Genomic DNA, 18,788 nt, shown 5'->3' with positions numbered 1-18,788 from the left:
TTTTTTTTTTTTTTTTTTTTTTGGTGTAAAACAAAAGGAATGCAATGAATTATTTCACAATTTCGCAATTCCAGTGTTCAAGAAAAAGCTAGGCGGTATTTGGGCGGTGACCCAACGCCTAGAACTCCTAATCGGGACCAAGACAGGTTTTAAGGCGGTTTAGGCGTTTACAACATAAAACATTATATATATATATATATAATTAGGTTCAAATATATGTTAGAAAAATTAAAAAAATTATAAATTATAAACAAAAGAAAGAAAAATACATTTATTTAAGTTATATCAACAACATATAAACATTTATAATTACGTATACAGATATAAAACTTAATAATTTAAATATATGTAGTTAAAAATCAAAAATATATATATTAAAATTAAATTAATGTAAGCGTCTGCTGAGCGCCTAGTGCCTAAGCGGTCGCCTAGAACTTTTTTTAACACAAAAAATGGCAAATATTAAAGAGAAGCCTTTTTCTCTCTCTCTTTTTTGTTTTTTTTACATTTTCACAAAGTGTGAAATTAGATATAGATTTCCCCTTAGTTTAGCAGCTGAGATCATCATGCATGAGAACATCTTACCGAGAAATTTGAGTTTATTATTGCCAACACTCGTCATCTTTTGTTTTGTTTTGCTTGTGAGTTTAGGCTACGACGAGAAAAAGTTCCACAGTCAAATCTCTCCATTTGAAGAACCTATAAACACATCAAAATCAAAGCCCTCTAATTATCAAAACCAATTCCGATTTTATCTAACTTTTTAGTTTTTGTTTAGTTTTTTGGTCATGCCTACTAACCACTAATTTTTGTGATGTTATCTTGTTAAACAAACTAGGGCTGGGCATTCGGGTAACCCGTTCGGGTTCGGGTAAACGGGTTTAGAAAAAATGGGGTATTTTTAGATATATGAGTTCGGTTCGGTTTGGGTACTATCGGGTTCGAGTCGGTTTGGGTTACAAATTTTAGAACCCGATTAGTATGCGAACTACCGGGTACCCGAAAAAATATAATTAAATTTAAATAAATTTAGTTAAATTTTGACTTACATAACAAAATATTTTAGATATTTTGATTATTTTTTATATTTAGGTATAAAACTAAATGAAATATTCAAAATTATAATCATAATTTTGGGATAATTGCATTATATTAATGATAAATATTATAAATATGTTTATATGTTCGGGTTTAATGGGTATCCAAACGGGTACAGAGTATTATTCGACCCTAACTCAAACCCACATGTATTAGAAAATAGAACCCAATAGGGTTTTATAGGCAAATCCGTACCCAACCTAAACCCAGTTTTTCGGGTCGGGTTCCGAGTTGGGTATTCAGGTATGATTTTTATGACCAGACCTAAAACAGACTAAAAAAGATCAACAAATAAAGAAGAAAACTTTCTCTAAAAATATAACACTCACTCTGTGCAAGTGTGAACCTGGGCTGTAGAACTCAATGTCAATTGTCGTTTTGGCTCTATAAAGCCCAATGCCAAACCCAACAACAAACTCCACCTTTTGGCAAATATATTATATCACACAACCAGCGACATCATCTCTTTCGACCACTGCCGCACGTTCTCCGACGACAACCTCCTGCAAAAGCAACCACACTCCACACGTTCTTTCTTCTCTACCGACTTGTCCTCGTCGTCTTCTCCGGACTGTCATCTTTTCCGATGAATCGGAACACCATTCATTCATCTCCAGGTAATCTCTCTCCCTCAAGGTTTTTAATTTGAAAACTCTCTTAAAGAGCAAGAGAATCCGCTTAACCGATTTCTATTTTAATGTCTCACTTGAAATGCAACCTAATTTAGAAATTATTACACAGTATGATAGATGAAGATAAATGTAGTGGTCCTATCTCTTTAACCTAAATGATCCATGTTCGAAACCTGATGTTAGATTCTTCTAAATGCCATCTACACTTGTGTACGAATTATTCTAAATAAGAATTTTCTTTCTATTTCCCTACAAATTTGGAATAAGAAAACACATTATTTAGCTTGTAAGTTGTAAGAAAATAAAAATCTGACCAAACTTTGTTAACACAGATAGAAGCAAACATAAAAAACTAAACTTTTCGTGTCCACTATATTCCGACTTCTTTGACTCCATTGCAAACTTTTAAAAAAATGAGGATCACACCAAAAAAAAAAAAAAAGAGATAGTTTCAATATCTTTAAGCCGATCGATGAGAGATACATGATTGCCCTTTTTGTTCAAACATGGTACAGCTTAATGACCTGATCAATTTTGGCACGGCAAACGGGACATCCCATTTTCTTGTTTTTAATCTCTTTCAAGCAAGAAACGCATCCAGCAACATGTCCACACGGCACACACGCTGCTTCAGATGATGCATCCACACAAATCACACACAATCCATCTTCTTTAATACCCTCACTGTTTGCTGAAGGAGTCAAATAGTCTTGGGAGATGAAAGCAGGGTGATTGAGCACTGGCATCTCATTCATTGCAGACTGAGGTGGAGCAGACTCAGAGGTTGTTTGAAATGTTTGCAGAAACATTGGTGGATTCATTGGCTGTATTAATCCAATTTTAAAGATTAGTATTAAAAGTTATATGATTCAGAGAGCACACAAATAGCAAATATCTCAGGGCATATACCTGTGGAGTTCCTTTACATGCCTCACAAAACCACTTCAGCTGTTTCTTGTCGCCTTTGGTCTCAGCTGCCAGACGCATTTCTGAAAGAAAAAAACAAAGGAACCTCATCGTTTTAATACAGTATTAGACGATTTAGAACAGTTTATTATGGTTGTTGAATCTTACAGAAAAAAAATAGTAGTACAAAATTGTGTACACTTACGCCTATGGACTCGAGCCCAACGCCGCGCCTGAGAAACGAATGCGCCTTCTAGTCTCTGAATTTTGCCACTTAGATCTATCCATGATAACAAAGTTCAATCAACAAAGGAACAAAACAGATTCCTTTTAAAAATGGAAAGTGTCAGGAAATTACTTGTGGAGTTTTTAACAATCATCACTGAATCATCAGACTGTGATGATGGTTTTGGTTCATCCAAATTGGCTTTCCACAAAGGCATCTCCATCCTTGGTTGTGCATCCTAAATTGTAAACAGAGTTTCATAAGTATAAAAGTCTCAAAACTTGAAACAATGATACGACAAATATTGAAAAGAACCTTCAAGAGGAATGATGAATTTGTAGTACCTTTAGACTATCATACACAGCCAACTCTAACTTGAAAGGCTTTGCAAGGTTTCGTGAACCAGTTGGTACGACAACCACCCATCTGCAAAAAAATATGTATATTCATATTCATATTCATGTTCAACAACAAGAAACATAAGAAAGAAATGATGTAGTTAAGTAGGATACTCACACTCTTCTTGAAAAAAAGTCAGGAGCAAAGAATTCAAGAAAGCTTGGGCCATAAAATTCACGCATCCAACCAGAGAACAAGCAGGTGTGATTCTACAGAAACAACAGTTTAAAAGTTATATACCTCATGACACTCAATTTGATGTTGCATAAAATGTCAAATAAGCGTTACAAGCATACCTCGATGGCACGTACAACACTGCTATGACCTTTAGCTCTAGCAACCTCAAGAGCTGTCTGAATATTATCATCCAAAACCAGTGGGTTTGCTGCCAAACAAAAAACAGATATGCAAGTATAAGTGAATTAAACAGTATCATAGATATACAATTTCAATCTTCAAATTGGTATCAATGCCAAAACTTACCACCGTTAGACAGAAGTAACTTAACAGTGTTTACGAGACCTCTTTTTGCAGCATGATGCAGAGGAGTCCCACTATTGCTACCTGATACCAAAAAAAAAAAAAAATGTCCACATTCATATACAAGCACAAACATTGCAAAAAAACAAGAAAGAGGCAAATGAGAAATAAGATTATTGATAATAAAGACGATACCAGATCGATAAGCATTGACATTAGAACCCAACTGAAGCAGAGTTTTAGCTACATCATATAGATCTTCATTCATACAAGCTGAGATTAATGGTGTTCTCCCTAACTTATCCACCCACTGCATCCAAAACCAAAAGTGAAGAAAATTCAGAAAACAACAACACTAAGAGGATCATTTCTAGAGAATTTAAACACACCCAAGAAAAAAAAAGATAGAGTAGAGAGGAAGAAATGAAAGACCTCGAGTCCTGCACCTTCACGGCGAAGGGATTTGATAGCTTCGACGTCGTTGTAACCCACTTGCTGAAACAGAAGCTCTTCCTTGCACTGTGATTGTTGTTGCCCCATTAAAATGAGTTGAACTTAGAAGAAGAGGGAAATAAAGATCTTGTTCTTGTATGTAGAAGAGGAAAAGTTATTGTATTGGTTTAGTGAAACAACTTAAAAGTTGTTGTATATATATAGAGGAAGAAAGTTATTGCATTGAGTGTTACTACATGAAACTGAGAAACGAATAAAAAAATTCAAAGAAACGACCAAGAAAACACACGGCAACATCCAGGAATAATATACATAATTGCTTCAATAAGACAACAAACAAATTGGAGAGACTTGTTCAAGAAATGAAGTGTCGGAGAAAGTGGGGAATTGACCCGGTTAATAAAAAAACAAAAGGTTTAGGACTTTGGAGTTGACTCAAGAAAATCATAGAGTATTATTTTTAATTTCAATGTGTTCATATCATCAAAGATTAATTATTAAAAACTAAATGTCTCAAACGTTTTTTATAAATAATTTTATTATTAGTGTAATTTAAGTGTTTAAAAGAGGAGATCCTAATATCTATAGGAATACATTTTTCTTTTGGTCGAATCTTTAGGAATACATCATACATTTACAAAGAGAATGAGTGTCTAAACTCTTAATTTACTATTATTATTATTATTTATTTTTTAAGACATCCAACCCCGCCATTACATTATCAATAGAGGTGATCTTAGTTTATTTATGTATCTTTCATTAGGATTAGGAGTTAGGACTAGACCAGTTAGAGCATCTCCATAAGTTATATTTGATAGGTGTCTAAATTTTTTTATAATTAGTTCTAATTTTATTTAATTGTTAGTGTCTTAAATCTATCAAAATACTGTCTTAAATGTCTACGTATAGACATTTTTGTTCACTTTTGGACACTCTAAAGGCACATTTAGTTAAATAATATTAAAACTAATTATAAAAATATAATTAGACATTCACCAAAAAATTACCAATAGAGATGGTCTTATATGGCAATAAGGAGAAGAAGAGAAAAATATTTAAAAAATCTCTAAATAATTTAAACTTACAAAAAGTCAAACTGAAGATGATTCATTAATTTAAAATTATAGACTAACAATAAATTTTAAATTATTTAAAAAGAAGAAAATAGAGTTAAAAAGATATAAATGTAAAACATACATAATTGTTTTAGATAAAAAAATGAATATAATTAAAAACAATTATGGAGAGGTAACCCAACACTAAGTAGAAGATAGATAACTTTTGAGAAATACCCTTTCAATAATTGATAAACATGGTTAAACCAATATATTCTAAACCGATTTATCATTTAATTATATTTTAGTCACTAGAGATCATAAAAAGAGTTAAATGTAAATTATGCGTAACATAATTAAATATCAAGCAACTCAAATAAAGCAAAACAAATATTATTTTGCACTATGAGTTCATTAGCATGGCAACCCTTCCTTCTCTAGAGCAGCATCTCATTCATGTCCCTCTGTATGGCTTTCCCAGACCCACCAATAGGTGGCTGCTTTCAGTCTAATCTGGGGTCAATGGTCCTTTTAAGTTTTAACAGACAAAACAAAACATCAGTCAATAAATATATATTTTTATGCAAAAAAACATCCACTAATTTGAAAATAATTAATTGATTGTATAATTTAACATCCTTTTTCATATACTATATAGTATACACGTATTAGATTGATTTTTTTCCAGTTTTTGAAAATCGTTTGAATTTACAATCTTCTTCTTATAATTTTTTTTTTACATTTTAAGATACATAACTTTTTTGTGTATATATGTTTTTAAAATTATTTAAAAAAATATTTTTCTTCTAATTATTTTTATTGTCAAAACGAAAATCAAATAATTATCTAATTATCTACGCTCCTTGATGAATTACAGGCTCTTAGCATCTCGTTACCTCCTTTCACTATCTCCAAGATCCCTCGAATGTCCAATGTGAAGGTTGATTGTTTAGCTCGTTCTTTTAGATCGCTAGTGTCGAAAACTATCTTTGTAAATAACTTTTCTCCAGTTTGGACAACCAATCAAAAAAATTTATTTTGAACAATGTTAGGTTGACAAAAAAAAAAATTTTTTTTTCAAAGGGAGAATATTTTTTCAGAGGGAGATACTCCATATAATAAGCTTGCCGTTCAAATAATTGTTGTTTTAAACTATTTAGGACTTTGGTAAAACTAATGTCTATCTTCGGTTAAACCATTGAGAAAAAGACAACTATAAATCAAGATTTGTTTCGCAACTAAGAAAAATTGTGAATCAAAACGTTGATTTTTTTAAATGTATGTATATATACTTTGGTTCGGAGTCATTTCTACATTTATAAAATAAATCCTGAAGTTGACATTTATTTATAGACATGCCATTAACATGAAATAATTAATTTAATAAACAAATTAACTCTATTTATATTTAATTTTTTATAGAAACTAAGTGTTTTAAAAGGTGACAAATATAATTATAAATGTATACAGATTTTATTTCCTTATTTTATAAGAAAGTGAGTGAAAAGCTATTGTTCTTTAAAATTTAAAAAAACTGATTCGATAAAAAGTGACTTTTAGCCTCACATACTATATTTTACTTCCACAGATTTCATGTGATAAGTTTTTGCGGATTAAAAATCTTTGAACATATTGCGTGATCCGCCTAGCATGACGGGTTTAGACTATAGAACCAACACTAGAACTAATCGTTTATTTCATATACTATAGATTTGTAGTCATAGTTTGGAAAATTAACTTATAAATTATTTAATATATGAACTACAAAATATTACACATACTACAACACATTCTTAATATTCCAGAAAAAATAATGTATACACATAAAAATATACACTAACATACCATATATGTATAAATCTCTGTTTAATTATAGAAAACAAAACTAAGTGTTTTAAAATTTTATATTTTATCTAATAATAAATTTAATGTAATTAGGTAAGAAGAAGAAAAAACATTCTAAACAAAATTGTAAATTAATTAGATAAAAGTTATTTAATTGAGAATTTGAAAACTAAATAAATTAAAAATTATTATTTAAAATACAATAATTTATAATTTAGTCCCGCGATGTACCGCATGTGAAAAAGAAAACGATGTCTTTGTATATGTGTATATTTTGGATGACTCGGATCTACATTAATGACATTCCAATAATGCCTTGTTGCCCAATCTATATGGCCAAATTAACTGCTATTATACAAACATGATGGCTAGCTTTCAAGAACTGCTTTTGAATCCTCTGCTTGATTAGAATTTGGTTGTGTAGGAGAAGCTGGTGGTTGAGGTTGAGTTGGTGTAGGAACTGACTCAGAAGCCGCTTGACTTGATGTTGAAGCCTGATTACTATACCTCTTAAGCAACTTATCTTTTTTGCTATTCCACCATTCTTCTGCTTGATGCTCATCAAATCTCCTTTTACTGCAAAGAAACCCAATATTACACAAACCTAGATAGAGAGGAGGAGACGTACGATTTGATGAAGTAGTTTAAAGTACCTGAATCTAACTCTTCTGAAGATCTTTCCTCCGTTTTTGTGTAATACATAAGTCACATAAACACCAGGTTCATATTGTTCAATAAGTTCTTTGCCTCCTGCTTTAGACGGCGATGAAGCTTCTGATGACTCTGCTATGTTTGAGGGTTCTTGAGACCTCATGCTACCTCCACTGGATGATGCTTGTTCTTCTATGTTTTGATTTCGTGTGTTTGCAGAAGGGGTTGGGTCTTGTTGACCAATTCCCAAGGATGTTCTAGGTGTAGATGATTCAGATGCTTCGCTCGCATTTAGATAGGCTTCGGCTTGAGAGTTCATGGATTCAAAAGCTTCACATCTAGATACTTCAGGAGGTAGTTTCTCTTTTAACTCTCTCAACTGTAATTAATAAAACAGTGATTAATTTCGTAAAGTCTCTTTGCTTGGTGTTCAAGTAAACAATATTTTTAAGAATGTTTTGTAAGGAGCTTACATGTTCAGCCACAGATTTCATGACCTCTGTTGCTGCCTTATGCTTTGAAGAATGCTTTACAGCTAATTCAGAAGCTTCTCTTGCTGTTCTCTTTAGTCTTTGGATCTCTGTACCTTGACTATCACATTTCTCTTTCAAATTTTTAATCTGAAAGTGTATATCAATCAATGTGTTAGATCCAGTACTTTAATGTTTCATAAACATGAGAAGTTCGAAATAATATTACAAACCTGGGTCTGCAGTTTTGTCATTTCTTTGTTTATAACACCGTTTGATTTCTTCAAAGTATCAATCATCCCCCTGGAAAATCCAGAACTGCGTGGAGGGCTCGATCTTCTTGATGATCTTGTACTTGAGGAAGGTGTCGTCGAAGTTGAGGCAACGGGTTTAAAGGCATTTTGAATTGCGCTAAGCGAGCTCGGGAATGCAACATCTCTAAGTTGCTGGAGAGATGGGACTTGTGAGGCTCTGACAATAGAAGATTCAGATCTTGATGACCTAACCTCAGAATACTTGACTGGTTCTGTTTTGGGGCACAATAAAATCCTTGATGCTCTTATATCTCTGTCTGGTCTTACCGACCCATCTAGTGACCGCGTAGGAGTTGTGGAATTTCTATTAGAAACATTAGAGTTATAACTAGATTCTCCAGATTTAAGTTTTGCGTAGCAAGCATCACATACTCGATGTGGCTTCCCTGGAGTTGGAGCTAATGCTGCTTTCAAAGCTTTCTTTGAGCTACATGCATGACAATGGACTAAACCACAGTTATAACAATTATGTCTTTTTCTCGTAAATCCAAATGCTTGACGACAACCAGAGCAAACTGACTGATCAGCACCTGAGACCCACTTATGGATGCAAATGCTTGATGTAAAGTTAGAGCCACATTCTATACTCTTCACATGCCTCTCTTTTAAAGCTTCAACTAATGTCGGCGTTTTTCGATCTTCCTTGTCTCCATGTCCTAGTCTTCCATTTGAACCTTTTCCCCAAGTGAAGACTTCACTTCTAGATGTCAACACAGCAACATGATGATCCCCACAAGAGATTTCTTCAACGAATTCACCAACCAGTCGATCTTGAACCAAACAAGGCAATTTACCATCGGAAATTGAGCTACCGAGCTGACCATGTGAAGTCCCTCCCATAGTGAAAACATGTCCTGAAGTTGTGAGTGCAACTGTCAATGTATGACCACAAGCTATCTGGTGGAAGTTGTAGTCAATTAGTGAAGAGACACAAGTGGGAAACAAATAAGTGTCTTTGTTTCCATGTCCTAACCTGTTTTTATCACCATCACCCCAAGTAAATAACTTTTTAGATGGCATACTTGTACCAGTCTGACTCATAACTTCAACTATAGCTACCGTATGCCACACGCCACAAGCTACTTTCAAGGTTTTAAGGCCGCCCAAAATTTTCACTTCTTTAGGGTACGAAACACTCTCTCTATCTCCATGTCCAAGAACACCAAAAGCTCCATCACCAAAAGTGAATAGTTTTCCATTAGCAGTCGCAAGCGCAGAATGCCATGTGCCACACGCGACAGATAAGACTTGAAGCCCTTCCACAGGACCAGAGACTCTTTTCGGTATCCAGTGACTAAGATCACTACCATGTCCCAACAGCCCTACGTTGTGGATACCATCTCCCCAACTAAAAAAGTCTCCAGCGGTGGACACAGCACAAGTGTGATATTCTCCACAAGCAACAAAATCTATGTTGGTAAGAGCAAGAAACTCTACAAGTTTTGGACGACTAACATCAACTTGAATACCATGTCCAAGCCTTCCTCCAGCTTCTTCTCCCCATGTAAATACTTCACCTTGTCTTGTCACAAGAGCGATGTGTCTTACGCCGCAAGCTATCTGATGAACATCAAGAACAACGTTTGATTCCAAGGGTCTTGGAATCAGTACATCTGTTTTTACGGTTCTCGTAGAGTTTACAATCCCATCATGTAATATCTCGTCGCTCCAAACTTCTCCCCAAACATAAACATCTCCTAAGGATTCTATGTCATCAGGACCAGACGTTCCACTTGAACAACTTGGTGCGCTTGAGACACTAATTCGAAAACCATCAGTACTTGGTCTTAGCATGTTTCCACGTTCATATCCCACATCTGAGCTACCTAACTTTGTTGGAGAATTCTGGATTCCTAAATCAATGGATGTTCTTCCTCGTCGAGTATTGTTTGGGGTAAAATCTGATGATGCAGTAGAAGGACGACCAGTGGAGAAACAATCACTGTCATGTATCTGAAAATGAGTTACATTAGTTACAAATATTATAGGATAGCAAATTATGGATACATATAATATACAAAAACAAAGTCACACACAGAGATATATACGTACCTCAGGGATCTCACTTCTAGCGTGCTTATTACGGTTTTGTCTTATTAAAGACTTAAGTCCTGCAAACCAAACCTCTGTTTCAGCTTTGTCTTTGCAAATCTGTGAAGTGTAAACATGAACACATAAGATAAATTCAAGAGTATTAGAAATAATCATGAATATTTTTACAGTATGTTATACTGTTAACTAACCAGATCAAGAGATCTATCTCCGTTGTGATATATGAGAGAAAATGACAAGTAATCCTTTTCTGGGCGTAGATATCTCCGAAAAACAGCCTAAAAATGTATAAAAATCAAACAAAACAAATTGTGAGTTCCATTATGAAAACAAGTTTTTATTAAATAAGAGAGTCAACTACGTAAATATTTGGCTATGCTCACAGTTCTTTGTCCAGGGAGAATTCGTGAAACTGTAGATAACTTCAAACCTTTTTCTTCTCCGTGTGAGAGCCAAAACAATGTTGATTCATCCTGTTGATGCGCGATGACAAGTCAAAATGTTTTTGTTTTTTCGAGTAGAGCATAAGAATGTCATATTGTCGAATACACTTATATATGCGAAAGAAGGGGAGTAGATTTCTACCGGCGCAAGCCTGAATGAGCGAAACTTTGGCCTTCCTTTGCGGCTATACTTGAGTAATTGACTTCCTTTTTTCAAAGCAATGAGTGCCTACAAGAAATTAATGTATATAAATGGACATATGAAGCTTTTGCATCTAAAATTCAAAACAAGAAATTTCCCTAAAATAGAGTTTTATCCATGTTCTTTGTTACCCAAATCACAAACTCTGTAGTTTTGTAATCCTTTTTTTCCTTTAACTAGATTTTAACCCGCGGTATACCGCGGGACAATTTTTTTAAAAAGAATAACATTTTATTTTTTATATTTTTTATATTTAGTTTGTTTTGTTTAATTATAATAATTTTGTTTGGATTGTCAATTATTAGAACAATAATAGGGAAAATAAATACATAAATATGTAATTTATAAGCTATTGTCGGATTAAGTCACAATTTTACCAATGATTTAATTGTTTTACAAAATTTTAGTTAAATTACCCTGATTTAATATGTCTAATATTCTTATATTAGTGGTATTGACCAAATAATTAAAGGAAGATTTAACCCGGATTTCAAAACCGAATTAATAATATTTTATATTTATATTAATATTAATTCAAACTGTCATTTTAATAACATGTCCCGCTATATAACAACAAACTGTCATATTAGTGGTTTAATCCGTGTTTCAAAACCGTCATATTGGTGGTTTTGGTTGTGTGTTGTGTTTCGTTTGTGAAGTTGGTATTTATACATGGAAAATGCTTGATGAGCAAAGAGTTTACGATCCGTAGCAATAAATGAGAGATTTTAGTGTTTTCCTATTTGAGTTGATAACATTATCGCAGAATAATATTCAGTTTCTTAACACGGTATATATTATATTAAATGTTTTTCTTGATGCTAAAGTTAAATATACCCGATTATTGAGTTTCTAAAGTTGGGTTCTCATTTTTATGAACTTTATTAACGTTATAATAATTATTGAGATTGTAATCATTTGTTACTCAAACTCGGCTGTGTCATTTAAATTTAAGAGATCATACAGTCTCTAAAGATCTATTAAAATAGGTTTGGAGATTTTTATAGGATTAAAAATTGAATGCGTAGAGTTGTTTTTGGAAAAATCGAAATGTATAGATGTTGTCAAGCTATTTATGACAATAAATGTATCAAATTAGGTCGATTTAAATAGTTCCATTAAATGAGTTTCCATGAATTGTTAGTTTAGGAAAATAGTTAGGGGTTAATATTGTAAATAAAATAAATTAAATAACAAAAACTTCAAGGACATAACACAAAATGTACTTCAAAAATAATAATATAGATTTTGTTATCTTGAGAAAAAGTGACTTAAAAATGAATGATATTTCAGTACCAACATGCATAAACTTAACATTGATGGCTGGTTGTAGGCTAATGGTTTAGTTTGTATTACTGTAATAACATCATGTTAGAAAAAAAAAAAAGAAACATGAATTCAAAAAGAACATTGAAGTTCTGGTAGGCGATTTGAGAGAGTTGATTAAGCTAAAAAAAAATCTTTCTAAGAGGAGAATTTTAATTTGATTCGTGTCTATTTTACGATATAAAATCATTCAAAATTAATAGAAGATTTATAAAAGAAAAATAAAGATGGAGAAAACAAACTTGGTCGATGTCACGCTCGTGATTGACATAGCTAGAGGGATCTGCCATTCCATCTGAGAAAACTCGAAAGAAGAAAGCCGTAGAGAAGAATAAGCTCAACAAGCATCAGGTGGTTTGATTCACCTGTCTTCATAGATGCATCCGTCTTCAATTCCTTCTCCTACTTTATCCACTACTATGCTCATTCAATTTTATTTTTCTTGGAATTTTAACACACAATAATGATAACTAAAAATATTAATTTCTGAAATCAATTAAAAAAAATTAGGTTGAGAGTCTATAATGATCCTTAAAATTAGGAGAATGGTCAAAAAAAAAAAAAAGGACAATTTCTATGGGAAGATCGCCATTTTAGGAGTGTTTGAAGCTCTCATGCAAATTCCTTTCCACATTTCACTCTCAGCATAATTCATATTAAGTTTTGTAATTTTTTTTAGCATATTATATTATGCATCCATTTTGGTGTTTTGTGCATACAAATTCCACATGAAAAATGTATATATTCTTACAAGCATATATACTGATCAGAGCGCAGCAGTTTAGTTTAAATTTTTTGACAGATTTAATACAATCGAAAATATTAAACAGTAAAACCTCTACAAATTAATAATGTTAGAACCATAAAAATCTATATAGAAGTTGTAGTATGTTTGATAAAACATGTGAGATGGTGAATGATCCTTTGTCTGATTCAACCAACTCTGGAGCGAGAGTGGCAAGAGTTTAATCTTTTGGAATCCATCCACCTGCACTTCCGACTTTCGAGAGATGATTCATTAAGATTCTTTAGCTTTGACCACCACGATATATATTGACTGTTTCGACGATTTCTATTCATTACCAAGTTGCTTCACCAATACGGCTTTAAAAAAGTTAACTCTTTCTGAGCAACGGGAATTTGCAAATGATGACTTCGTTAGAGATAAACATGATCTTATTCGGAATATATATAAACGCAAAAGAGCCCAAGATCGAAACATTAAAGAACGGCTAAAGCAACTTAAGGAGATGAGGAAACAGAGGAGGAAGAATATGAAGAACCACCTTATTCTAGTTAATTTGAAACAAAATTCCTAGTAAAAAATCAAAGTTTTTCATTATTGGATTTACTGTAGAACAAGGGGCAAATAAACATAAACAAATGTTATTTTCTACGTAGCCAACTCCAAAAACCTTTACGTTTATGAACTTTGACATTGCCTTCTTCACACACTTTTTCTGATGTGAAGTTGCATGTATGTCTATCTATACAATGACCATCTTTAAAAATATATTTTTTTTTTTTGAAAATTTGTGAATTTTCATTAGAGAAAACTGATTGTACATGATACAATACGGAAGATACAAGAAGATAGAACTTGCCAAAAAAAGTTAAAAAACAGGTTCTATCTTATAGAGGATACTCCTTCAGAGAGGACGCTAGAGGGATCGTAACCAATCGCTCATGAGAGTTTTAAACTTTTTTCTGTGGCTCCTTCCTAGGATCGTGTCTCTAACCTGTCTGTCAAGCTTCTTGAAGACCGATATGCGGTGGGGTTGAGATGTGGTTGTGAAGTCGATTGTTGCGCTCCATCCAGATAGCATACACGAGGGCTTGAGCCACAACCCGGCGAAGTGTTTGGGTTGATATTTCATCAGGGGAATCAAGCCAAGATTCAAAAGCATCCCAGGTGTGGAAAACAAAAGAGTTGTACCCTAGTCTTCTTGTCGTCTGCATCCAAATCTCTTCACTGAAGTCGCAGTTGAGGAAAAGATGATTTCGTGTTTCAGGGTAGTTTCCGCAGATACAGCAGTTAGTATCCACTTGCATTCCCCAGCTTGCTAGCCTGGTTCGGGTGGGTAGGCGATTGAGATGTGTGAGCCACATCATGAAAGCGTGCCTTGGGACATTGCCTTTGAACCATACATTGTTCGTCCACCTAAGAGAGCATGATCTCTCCCGTAGGACTTCCCAGGTACGTTTCGTGCTAAATGTGTCATGGGATTCTCCTTCTGTGCACCAAAGAAAAGTGTCACAAACAGAGCTCAGAGCCGGGTTGTGAATCGTGGTTAGATGTATGTGGAGCAGTTCAGCTTGAGGCGATCTGGCAGGACGTAAACGCCATCCATCTGTGGAGCAGGCCTGAGCCACCCTCCCAGATAGAGGTATGCCAGTTTGAGCCGGACCTGTGTGACCCAGGAAGTGGATTAACTGGCCAAACGGGGTCCAATGATCATACCAGAAACTCGCCTGCTGACCATTACCCAATTCGCACTTTAGAAATCTGATGGCTAGAGGCCGAAGCTGGAGCAGAGCTTTCCAAGTCCAGGAAATCTGCAACTTTTCGTCAATTTGCCAGAAGACATCATCCTTGATCTTATTGTTTCTGATCCAATCCACCCATAGAGAGTCCGTGACTGAAAGCAGACGCCAAAGGAGCTTCAGACAGAGGGTCTTGTTCCAAGTGGAGAGGCGACGAAAACCAAGTCCCCCTTCTTGTTTAGGTAAACAGAGAGTGCTCCAAGCAACCTTCGCGCTTGATTTTTTATGAATATCCCCCGACCATAAGAAATTAGCAGAAAGGCTCTCAATGCAATTCAAGCATCCTTTGGGGAGCAAGAAGGCAGAGGCCCAAAAATAACTGTGCCATAAATAACTGTGGCTATTAGCTCCCTTCTTCCAGCATACGACAGAGCTCGGGTAGACCAAGATGAAAGGCGAGCTATTATCCCATCNAAGATGATTTCGTGTTTCAGGGTAGTTTCCGCAGATACAGCAGTTAGTATCCACTTGCATTCCCCAGCTTGCTAGCCTGGTTCGGGTGGGTAGGCGATTGAGATGTGTGAGCCACATCATGAAAGCGTGCCTTGGGACATTGCCTTTGAACCATACATTGTTCGTCCACCTAAGAGAGCATGATCTCTCCCGTAGGACTTCCCAGGTACGTTTCGTGCTAAATGTGTCATGGGATTCTCCTTCTGTGCACCAAAGAAAAGTGTCACAAACAGAGCTCAGAGCCGGGTTGTGAATCGTGGTTAGATGTATGTGGAGCAGTTCAGCTTGAGGCGATCTGGCAGGACGTAAACGCCATCCATCTGTGGAGCAGGCCTGAGCCACCCTCCCAGATAGAGGTATGCCAGTTTGAGCCGGACCTGTGTGACCCATGAAGTGGATTAACTGGCAAAATGGGGTCCAATGATCATACCAGAAACTCGCCTGCTGACCATTACCCAATTCGCACTTTAGAAATCTGATGGCTAGAGGCCGAAGCTGGAGCAGAGCTTTCCAAGTCCAGGAAATCTGCAACTTTTCGTCAATTTGCCAGAAGACATCATCCTTGATCTTATTGTTTCTGATCCAATCCACCCAGAGAGAGTCTGTGACTGAAAGCAGACGCCAAAGGAGCTTCAGACAGAGGGTCTTGTTCCAAGTGGAGAGGCGACGAAAACCAAGTCCCCCTTCTTGTTTAGGTAAACAGAGAGTGCTCCAAGCAACCTTCGCGCTTGATTTTTTATGAATATCCCCCGACCATAAGAAATTAGCACAAAGGCTCTCAATGCGATTCAAGCATCCTTTGGGGAGCAAGAAGGCAGAGGCCCAGAAATTAACTGTGCCATAAATAACTGTGGCTATTAGCTCCCTTCTTCCAGCATACGACAGAGCTCGGGTAGACCAAGATGAAAGGCGAGCTATTATCCCATCAACCAAAGGGCTATACTCTGCAGTCCGGAGCTTACTGTGCATCAGAGGTAAGCCAAGATACCGGATGGGGAGTGAACCGAGCCTGTATCCAATGGAAGAGATCCGAGTGGTTTCAGGTTGGTTCACTCCTGCTAGGTACAGCTTTGTCTTGTCAACGTTCATGTGGAGTCCTGATAGCTCAGAGAAATCCTTAAGGACCTTTGTAATATTTTGCAGCGATCCGTATTTTCCATCAAAGAAAATCATTATGTCATCTGCGAAAGCCAAATGAGTGATCTGAGGGTTCAAACCTGAAGGATGATGGCCGATGAGGTTAGCATCATAACTATTATTTAGCATCTGCGAGAAGACCTCAATGACTATCGTGAACAGATATGGTGAGATTGAGTCACCCTGTCTTAGCCCTTTAGCACCCTTGAAATATCCACATGATTCACCGTTAATGGCCACTGAGAAGGAAGGAGTTGTGATGCATTCTCTTATCAGGTTAACGAAATGATCTGGGAACTCCATGGCTTTCATAGCGTTGATGACGAAATCCCAATGGACAGAATCAAATGCTTTCTTCAGATCGACTTTAAGCATACCTCTTTCTGAAATATTTTTCTGGTTAAAACCCTGGACCAGTTCGGTTGCTAGAAGAACGTTTTCCACTAGAAGGCGACCCGAAATGAAGGCAGACTAGGAGTTTGCAATGAGTTCAGGCATCACAGTCTTTAATCTGTTAGCCAAGATCTTAGACACAACCTTATAGACGGTGTTGCAGCAAGCAATGGGTCTAAAATCACTCATTTTTGAGGCGTTAGTACTCTTGGGGATGAGAGTTAGTAGTGTGGAGTTCCATTGCTTGAGTAAGCTTCCAGACTGAAAGAACTCGAGAACTGCAGCAGTGAGGTCAGGACCCACGATGTCCCAATGAGCAGTAAAGAAGTCTACGGGATATCCATCGGGTCCAGGAGCCTTGTTTTTAGGGAGGGAGAAGACCGCTTGTTTGATATCTGATGGGGTTACAGGAGCAGAGAGAATCCGTAACGCAGAGGAGGTGCATCGTTGGGGAATGAGAGCAGCCATCGTCTCAACTGAAGGAGGATGAGCAGAGGACTAGGAACCAAAGAAATTTTGGTAGTAGTTGACAGCCAGTTCCTGGATGCCTTGTTTTGAGTCCACTAGTTGGTCATTCTCATCAATCAGGTAGAGAATCTGATTTTGAGCTTGGCGGGTACAAATTACTCTGTAAAAAAACTTCGTATTTGTATCCCCCTCTTCAAGCCAGCATATTCTGGCTTTTTGTCTAAGATAGGATTCTTCAGCTTGAGATAACGTGCTCCAGTTCTTTTGAGCAATTTTCTCCCTTTCGAGGGCCTGTGCAGTCGGGCAGGCTAAAAGAACTCTCTGACAATTTTGTAGTTCCTCATAGGCCTCCTTGACTCTCTGTTCAATACCCGAATAGTTATCCTTCGCAAAGTCCTTTATGATGCTTTTGAGTTCCTTTAGCTTCTTGGAAAGACACAGCATCTTGGAACAGTCGAAGTTGAAAGCACTCCACCATAATCTGATTAGATGGGGAAAATCTGGGTTGCGGTTGAGGAAAGATTGAAATTTGAATGGGGTTCTTAGCTTCGGCTTCGCAGGGTCCAAAACTACACAACACGGGCTATGATCTGAGAAACCCGGTTCCCCAAATATCCCCATGGAGGTTGGAAAATAATGAAGCCAGTCATCATTGACGAGAATTCTGTCCAGCTTCTTTGCAACAAGCCCCACTTCATGATTGTTTGTCCAAGTGAAGGTGTTTCCATAGAATGGAAGATCACCTAACTTGGAAATGGTCAGACAGGACTTGAATTCCCGCATACCTCGAGAAGGCAGGAGTGACGAAGACGGGGAGTGTTCATGAGCGTGCAGAATTTGGTTGAAGTCACCAATGACTACCCAAGGCTTGTTGCTGATGATAGGAGAAGATGAGAGTTCCTGAATTTCCTGCCAAAGAGCTTTCCTCTCTTCACTACAGTAAGCAGACGCATACACAACGGAGACAATTATCTCCATACTGACAGAAGGTAACTTCACCTCGCAGACCAGCATCTGGAGGGACTTAGACAAAACTGTTACCTGCACCGTAGGGTGCCAAAAGACCCAGATCTTCCCAAGTTCAGAGAAGTCATAGTTATCCGCATAATTCCAACCTGAAGCCACAGAAGACATGATACGCTGCGCTTTGTCAGGTTTAACTCGAGTTTCTACTATACCGCCAAAAAGAGGTTTATGAAGCTTTATCCAATTCCTAAGGCTTCTTCGCTTTATAGGGTCGT

General features: G+C 36.2%; 3 protein-coding genes across 9 annotated transcripts in view; all 3 read right to left on the bottom strand.

Moving 5' to 3' along the window:
• The window catches only part of LOC104723771 (vesicle-associated protein 2-1-like), a 7,260-nt gene extending 5,720 nt beyond the window's left edge, over nt 1-1,540 (bottom strand). Inside the window, exons 1-2 of the mRNA XM_019233106.1 lie at nt 1,428-1,540; nt 586-699 (exon numbers count right to left, since the gene is read on the bottom strand). Of these exons, the coding sequence (XP_019088651.1) occupies nt 586-622 (37 nt within the window). The 5' untranslated portion in view covers nt 623-699; nt 1,428-1,540. The remainder of the gene's footprint in view (nt 1-585; nt 700-1,427) is intronic.
• LOC104723772 (putative E3 ubiquitin-protein ligase XBAT34) lies at nt 1,630-4,392 on the bottom strand. Of its 7 annotated transcripts, XM_010442174.2 has the most exons (13): nt 4,174-4,390; nt 3,937-4,051; nt 3,745-3,825; nt 3,558-3,646; nt 3,379-3,470; nt 3,207-3,288; nt 2,995-3,100; nt 2,842-2,916; nt 2,640-2,719; nt 2,255-2,554; nt 2,089-2,132; nt 1,904-1,979; nt 1,630-1,816 (listed from the first exon to the last, which is right to left on the bottom strand). In XM_010442174.2, the coding sequence occupies exons 1-12, from the start codon at nt 4,279-4,281 to the stop codon at nt 1,931-1,933; spliced, it is 1,221 nt and encodes a 406-aa protein (XP_010440476.1). In that variant the 5' UTR covers nt 4,282-4,390; the 3' UTR covers nt 1,630-1,816; nt 1,904-1,930. The 7 variants fall into 7 exon arrangements, with proteins under 7 accessions (XP_010440476.1, XP_010440477.1, XP_010440479.1 ...); XM_010442175.2 differs by lacking the exon at nt 2,089-2,132 and having other exon boundaries at nt 1,648-1,816; nt 4,174-4,387; XM_019233103.1 differs by lacking the exon at nt 1,630-1,816 and having other exon boundaries at nt 1,823-1,979.
• LOC104723774 lies at nt 7,332-12,842 on the bottom strand. Its single transcript, XM_010442178.2, has 9 exons — nt 12,795-12,842; nt 11,167-11,253; nt 10,965-11,054; nt 10,773-10,859; nt 10,582-10,680; nt 8,449-10,482; nt 8,219-8,365; nt 7,748-8,124; nt 7,332-7,670 (listed from the first exon to the last, which is right to left on the bottom strand). Exons 1-9 carry the CDS (start codon nt 12,840-12,842, stop codon nt 7,463-7,465), a joined length of 3,177 nt encoding a protein of 1,058 aa, XP_010440480.1. The 3' UTR covers nt 7,332-7,462.

This window comes from Camelina sativa, chromosome 11 (assembly GCF_000633955.1).
Source record: "Camelina sativa cultivar DH55 chromosome 11, Cs, whole genome shotgun sequence".
In the NCBI taxonomy this organism is placed as follows: domain Eukaryota; kingdom Viridiplantae; phylum Streptophyta; class Magnoliopsida; order Brassicales; family Brassicaceae; genus Camelina; species Camelina sativa.
This window is presented reverse-complemented; position numbering and strand designations above follow the sequence as displayed.

Coding starts and splice junctions, on each gene's coding strand:
- LOC104723774 (XM_010442178.2), bottom strand. CDS start 12,842: ATGGCAGATCCCTCTAGCTATGTCAATCACGAGCGTGACATCGACCAA. Junction 11,055..11,166: donor GCTCATTCAGGCTTGCGCCG/GTAGAAATCTAC, acceptor GCGCATCAACAG/GATGAATCAACATTGTTTTG. Junction 8,366..8,448: donor TGACAAAACTGCAGACCCAG/GTTTGTAATATT, acceptor ATACACTTTCAG/ATTAAAAATTTGAAAGAGAA.
- LOC104723772 (XM_010442173.2), bottom strand. CDS start 4,281: ATGGGGCAACAACAATCACAGTGCAAGGAAGAGCTTCTGTTTCAGCAA. Junction 3,289..3,378: donor GACTTTTTTTCAAGAAGAGT/GTGAGTATCCTA, acceptor ATTTTTTTGCAG/ATGGGTGGTTGTCGTACCAA. Junction 2,555..2,639: donor CATGTAAAGGAACTCCACAG/GTATATGCCCTG, acceptor GGATTAATACAG/CCAATGAATCCACCAATGTT.